At 48.7% G+C, this 7,039-nt stretch overlaps 1 protein-coding gene across 1 annotated transcript in view; it reads left to right on the top strand.

The window, feature by feature from the left end:
• Nucleotide 1: 1 nt before the first annotated feature.
• Nucleotides 2-7,039, top strand: part of HMCN2 (hemicentin 2) — a gene marked incomplete at its 5' end in the record, with an annotated part of 136,452 nt that continues 129,414 nt past the window's right edge. The window contains one exon of the mRNA XM_029921060.1: nt 2-83. Coding sequence (XP_029776920.1) covers nt 2-83 — 82 coding nt within the window. The remainder of the gene's footprint in view (nt 84-7,039) is intronic.

Genomic DNA, 7,039 nt, shown 5'->3' with positions numbered 1-7,039 from the left:
CGCCTCGCGCATCCTGGAGAGCAGCCTGAGCCGCCGCAGCCAGGCCATCGCCAACTACGCGCTGGTGCCCTTCCACGACCCAGGTAGCGCTCCCGCGTCCCCTCGCCCACACCCCGGGCACCCTGCCGTGGGCGCTCACTCTCCTCCCCCCTCCCTGCCAGTGATCGCGCCCCGGGCGCACCTGCATGGCCGGGCGGGGGCGCCTTCTCCGCACACGCGCGCTGGGGCAGGCCCCCCTGCGGGTCCCGGGCGCCCACCGCCTCCCGGGGTGCGGGGTGCGGAGAGCTGCGGGCGCCGCGTCCAGCCTCTTGGCTGTGGATCTTAGGCAGGTGACCTCACCTTTCTGAGCCTCGCGTTCCTTACTCCTGAAACGGGTCGGGGGGACTGTCCCCAACACTTGCTGAGACATTGAAACGACGCATTCGTGCCCAGGGCCTGGCACGCGACGGGCCTTTGCACGGTTTGCGTCTTGACTTCTTTGTCACTTCTTAGAACTCGCTCCCAGCAAGGGCTTGCGAGGCCGAGAGAGCCCCCAAAGGCAGGATAACCCACCCCTGCCTCGTTTGCCCCTGTTTTCTCCGAGGAAATCAGCCGCTCCTCCGGATCCCCTCCACCTGCCTAATCTCACCGGCCGGGTCCCCGCCCCTGCGCGCCGCGCCCTGTCCCCTGCGGCCACCTAACTTTGAGCTCCGTGTTAGGGACATGGCCTGGAAAGGGTCCCTGGGAGACGCCCCTGTGGGGACCCTGAGGCAACCAGCAGCGGTGTCTGTGCTAGACGTCTAACCTTCTGAGGAGCCGGGCTGCTTTTTCGCCAACATTTTTTGATGAAAAATTTCAGATTTACATCAGAATGGGGGGGTGGGGGGCGGGCGGAGGGCATTGAACACTTGTCTGCGCCCCTCCCCCAAGATCCTCTGATTAATGTTTACTGTTTGCTTTGTCACGTAGGTCCATTGAGCCACCTTTCCATCCAGACTGATAGCTTTAAAAGCCAAAAACCAAAATAAAAATGCCAGATTTCTTGCAAAATTGTACTACAGCACGCCTTGGTCTGAGAAAATACACAGTGACCCGAGGCTTTATGAGATAGCCTTTTTTTTTTTCTGAAGGATTTGCCTTTATTAATCAGAACAGCATCACAGAGATTTGCAAATGGGCAACAGAGGGTGTGACATAATCTCCATGCAGTCCTCAGGCTGGGTTTTGGGGGGGGTCCCTCTGCTTTCACAAGTTCTGAGTTCTGTAGGGCTCTGCTGCTCAAAGCCTGGAGGCCGGGGGACTCATATTTCTGGGAGCACTGATAGGATAGCTCCCTCCTCTGGATGGGGGGCGAGGGGGACAACAAGGTTGGGGCAGTTGTGAATCCGTGGGGTACAGGGTGTGTCCTGGGGCATCAGCTCAGACACAAGTCACCCTCTAGCCCCCCCACCCCCCTGGAGCGCTCTCACTCCCTTTCTGGATCATTCCTGGGCTTCCAGAAGCTACCACATCGAAAGAGCTGAGACCTCATCCAATCTACCCCTTTTTCTTACAGCTGAGAAACTGAGGCTCAGGACACGGACGGGGCTCACCCAAAGCCACCTGCCAGGATGATGTAATTTCTGATTCATAACCCACATTTGTCTCTAAAATGCTTGGCTGCATTGAGGACAGGAGAGGTGCCTGCTGGGGCCAGACATAGCGTCCCGGGGCCCAGGCTGGGGCCCCCCCGGGGGGCTGTTCTCCTGGCCCCCCTGGTGCTGCAGGCTTCTGGAAGCTGCAACGTGATTACCACCCCCCAGCCCTTCCTCCCTTCTCTGGAAGCTGAGCAGGTGTGGACTCTCCACCCTTCACTGCATCCTCTGTGAACCCAAAACCCCAGCCCTCCTCCCCTGTTCCCCACACCACCCCCAAGTCCAGGCACCTCTGCGTTTGCTGAGCCCCTTCTGTGTGCACAGCCTGTGTGAGGCCCCCGGTGTGAAGGGGGCAGGCATCCTGCTGTGGACAGGCCAGGTGGCGAGTAGAAAGTGTCACCAGCTGGCTCCTCATGGTGGGTCATCGAGGAAGGGCACTGACCAAAGGCTCTAGCGTGGGAGCAGGGCTCGAACACGAATCAGCGTTGATCAGCTTTTGGCTCTTTGCCTGACCTCTCGCCGGGCGCTGGCCCCGAGGCGGGGGTGGCGGTGTCCCCGAGCACGTGGAGCAGGCTGAGTTGTGGCTGACATGTCGGGGCAGGTGTGTGTGGCAGCTGGGAGCGTAGGAGTGAAACGGGAGGTTGGGAAAGGCAAGACTGGTCAGGGCTCTGACTTGAGGACTGGGGGGTTTGGAGCACTGGGATTTCCTTGTTTGGGCTGTGAGTGGCCAGTGAGGATCTCTGAGCAGGGATCGGACTGTGGTTTGTGTTCAGCTGTCTTCTGTCGGTCCGTGGAATTCCCTTTGGTGGAAGGGAAGCTTCAGAAACGGGGCTTTCAGCTGACTCTTCCGGCCCCCAACGCTGCATGCATTGAGGGTCTTCTTAAAGGAAACCAACCCCCATCCTATTTGTAGAGAAACCAGGACCTGAGCTTTGGAAATATTCTTAAAGTCTTTTTCTTTTTTAAGTTTATTTATTTAGTTTGGTGGGGGGGATGGAAGGAGCAGAGAGAGCAAGACAGAGAATCCCAAGCAGGCTCCGCACCACCAGCGCTGAGCCGGACATGGGACCCGAACCCACAAACCCCAAGACCAGACCTGAGCAGAAGTCAGACGCTTAACCGACTGAGCCACCCAAGCGCCCCTTCTTAAAGTTTTCGAATGAAAGTGCTGTATTCCCCACCTCGAAACTTAGCATTTTGTTCATGGTTTCATTTCGGCTGAAAACTGAGCTCATTTTTCAGGTGTTCATTGCAACATTTACAAAAAACACACCCGTGTGCAAATCTATCCCTGATTTTTTGCAGGATTTGGTTTCTGGAAGTGGAATTCCTGGGCCATTTTTAACACACCGAATGGGAGAGGGGTAGCTCTTCAAATTGTTTTCCAAAATGTTTCAGGAGTTGAAATTTGCCCCAGGAGCCTTTGAGGTGCCAGTTTCTGAGCAACCAACTCCAACACTGGGCGTTAAGATAAAACTGTTCTTTTTCCTAATTCAAAAGATGATAAATATCTTCTTAGTTTGTTTTATTTTTTTGATCTTTCTATTTTATTTTGTTCTCTTATAGTTTATTGTCAAATTGGTTTCCATAAAATAGCTTATTTTATTTTATTTTATTTTTAATGTTTTTTATTTATTTTTTTGAGAGACAGACAGAGACAGCATGATCAGGGGAGGGTCAGAGAGAGAGGGAGACACAGAATTGGAAGCAGGTCCCAGGCTCTGAGCTAGCTGTCAGCACAGAGCCCGACACGGGGCTCAAACCCACGAACGTGAGATCATGACCTGAGCTGAAGCCAGACACCCAACCAACTGAGTCACCCAGGCGCCCCTAAAATAGCTTATTTTAATTTCTAGTGAGGTTCAGTCCATTTTCAAGTGTTCACAAGAATTTTTTTTTTTCTTTTGGTGTGAATTTCTCCTTTGGCAAATTGTGCCTTTGCTTTTCTGTTGGGGTGTTAGTGGTTTCCTTAGCAGCCAATGTGAGGACTTTATATTGATAATAAGAACTGTTTTTTTTGTTATGCAGTTAGTATATTTCCTGATTGTTTGCCTTTCAGTATTTGTGATTCCTGGTGTCCTGAAATTTTAAACGTGTATATAGCAAAATCGATTGATTTTTGCTCCTTGTAATTTCTTTACCTACATGTTAAAACAATTTTTTTCTATCACAAAATCAGATAGGTACATGGTCTAGATTTTTTTCCATCGGTTTTCTTCTTATATTTAAATCTTTAACTTGGAATTTTTGAAAAAGTTGGTGTAAAAATAATCTAATGGAATTCCTAGAAGGGGATAATTGTTTAGGTATGTTTTATCAAACAATCTTCTTTTTTCCCCCATTTATTTGGATCCTGCTGTCATCTCACATTACTTCATCTCATAAGAATTTATCCAGGGGCATCTGGGTAGCTCAGCCAGTTAAGCATCCGACTTCAGCTCAGGTCATGATCTCATGGGGTGTGAGTTCGAGCCCTGCATCTGGCTTTCTGCTGTCAGCACGGAGCCTACTTCAGATCTTCTGCCCCTCGCCCTCTCTCTCAAAGATAAATAAGTGTTGTATTTAAAAAAAAAAAAGAATTTATTTGGAAATTCTATTCCTGAAACCAAGACTGCACTATATATCAACTAACTAGAATTTAAGTAAAAATTTGAAACGAACACATAAAGAAGACTTTATCTGAGCTAAATTTTCAGCCAAAATGAAACCATTAACAAATCCTCAATTTTCTGGTTGGGAATACAGCACTTTCCGTTCTGTTTCATTGTCTGGCAAATCTTGGGCCAAGAGCATATTATATTCATTGTTTGGCTTTATAATGTGTACTAATAAGGCAAATTCTTCCTCGTACTCTTTTTTTCTTTAAAAAACCTTTTTTCCCCAACTTTACTGAGATCCGAGGGGCCCGTAATACTGGGTCAGCCCCGTTGATTTGAAGCATTTGTATATTTCACAACAATTACCACCATGGCAATGGCTGACCCCTCCATCGTGTCACATAATTGCCATTTCTTTTCTGTGGTGAGAACATTTATTATCTACTCTTTGGCAACATTCAAGTATGTGATACAGTGTTAGCTGTGATCACCAGGTGGTACATTAGATTTCCAGAACTCATTTACCTTCTTCTTTTTATGCTTATTTATTTTTCAGAGAGAGGAGAGAGAGAGAGAGAGAGAGAGAGAGCGAGCGAGCGCAAGCAGGCATGTGTGTGAGCAGGGGAGGGGCGGAGAAAGAGAGGGAGAGGGAATCCCGAGCAAGCTCCCCGCTGCCTGCACAGAGCCCGAGCGGGCGGTGAGGTCCCATGAACTGTGAGATCATGACCTGAGCTGAAATCAAGAGTTGGACGCTCAACAGACTGAGCCCCCAGGGGCCCCCTTATTTACCTTCTAAGTGGAAGTTTCTACTCCTGGACCAGCAGCATATCCCTACCTCTCCCACCCCCTAGTCCCCGGTAACCACCACTCTCTGTTTCTAATTTTTTTTAATGTTTATTTATTGTTGAGGGGGGAGGGGCAGAGTATCCGAAGCAGGCTCCACGCTGACAGCATCCCAGCATCGAGCCTGACGTGGGGCTGGAACTCACAAACTGTGAGATCACAAGGTGAACCGGAGTCAGATACTTAACGAGCTGAGACACCCCCGTGGCCCTCCACTCTCTGTTTCTGAGTTGGTGTTTTCAGAACCCACATGTAAGTGAGATCATACAGTATTTATCTTTCTTGGTCTGACTTAGCGTAATGCCCTCCGTGCTCTTGCAAATGGCAGAATTCCCTTTCTCACAGCTGGATAATATTCCGTGAGGTATACCACATCTTCTTTATCCATTCATCGGTTGATGGTCAAAAAAAATTTCAGGGGCACCTGGCTGGCTCAGCCCATGTGTTTCTTGATCTCAGGGTTGAGACTTGGAGCTCTGTGGTGGGTGTAGAGATTTCTTAACAAAATAATAAATCTTTAAAAAAAATGTTTTCTTAAGCTTTCAATTTTAACATAGTTTTGTTTTATTTTCTTATTTTTTAACACAGTTTTATTTCAGATTTACAGAATTATTGTGAAGGTAGTGCAGAAGTTCCCATATGCCCAACACCCTGTTCCTCCTATTAATGCCTTTCGTACTATAGTATATTTATCACAATTAACCAACCAAGACACCAAGATTGATGTTATTGTTTTTTTTAATTTTTTTAATGTTTTTATTTATTTTTGATACAGAGAGAGACGGAGCATGAGAGGGGGAGGGGCAGAGAGAGAAGGAGACACAGAACCGGAAGCAGGCTCCAGGCTCCGAGCTGTCAGCACAGAGCCCGACGTGGGGCTTGAACTCAAAGACCATGCATGGAATCATGACCTGAGCAGAAGTCAGACACTTACCCGACTGAGCCACCCAGGTGCCTCAACTGATGTATTGTTATTATTAACTAAAGTCTCTTCTTTATTCACATTTCCTCAGTTTTTCCTTCATGTTCTTTTTCTGACCCCGCCCAGGAGCCCACATTATATATTCAGACGCCATGTCGCCTTAGGCTCCTTTGGCTGTGACAGTTTCACAGCCTTTGTTTTTGATGACCTTGACAGTTTTGATGAGTAGCACTCAGATCTTTGTTCCCTCACAGAGACCACAGAGGAGCAATGCCATCCTCGTCACATCCTGCCAAGGGACACTGTCGATATGACCTCTCGCTGTTGATGTTGACCTTGCTCACGCAGCTGAGGCTGTCCGTTGTCTCTGCTGTGAAGTGACTCATTTCTCTCTCCCTTTCCCTACTGTCCTCTCTGGAAGGACAGTCCCTGTGTGCCACCCACACTGAAGAGGTGCTCCGCCTTAGTGGGGTTGGAGAATCTGCATAAATTACTTGGAATTCTTCTGGAACAGCGCATTGTCCCTTCTCCCCCCATTTATTTATTCAATCATTGACACATCTCATATTTATTATATACTTCCTTTGGCCTCTGGGGTATAATCCAATACTACTTGATTTTGGCTGCTGTTAGTTCCAGCTTTGGTCACTGGAAGCTCTTTTGTTGGCTCTGAGTGTCACTGTGTGCGTGCGTGTGTCTGTGTATGTGTGTGTATGCGTGTGAAAGCACTGTCTTATTTTCTGGCACTTCAAGATGTTCAAGGCTCATCTTACATATTTCCTGCCCCAGTCCAGGATTCAGCAATGTATCCAAGAGTCCCTGGCCCCTTTTATTGAAAAATGGTATTAGAGGGGCGCCTGGGTGGCTCAGTCGGTTAAGCGTCCGACTTCGGCTCAGGTCTTGATCTCATGGTTCGTGGGTTCGAGCCCCACATCAGGCTCTGTGCTGACAGCTAACTCAGAGCCTGGAGCCTGTCTTCAGATCCTGTGATTCCTTCTCTCTCTGACCCTTCCCTGCTCACGCTGTCTGTCTCTCTCCCTCAAAAAAAAAAAAAAAAAAAAAAA

The sequence above is a fragment of the Suricata suricatta genome, chromosome 13, assembly GCF_006229205.1.
Source record: "Suricata suricatta isolate VVHF042 chromosome 13, meerkat_22Aug2017_6uvM2_HiC, whole genome shotgun sequence".
Classification (NCBI taxonomy): domain Eukaryota; kingdom Metazoa; phylum Chordata; class Mammalia; order Carnivora; family Herpestidae; genus Suricata; species Suricata suricatta.
This window is presented reverse-complemented; position numbering and strand designations above follow the sequence as displayed.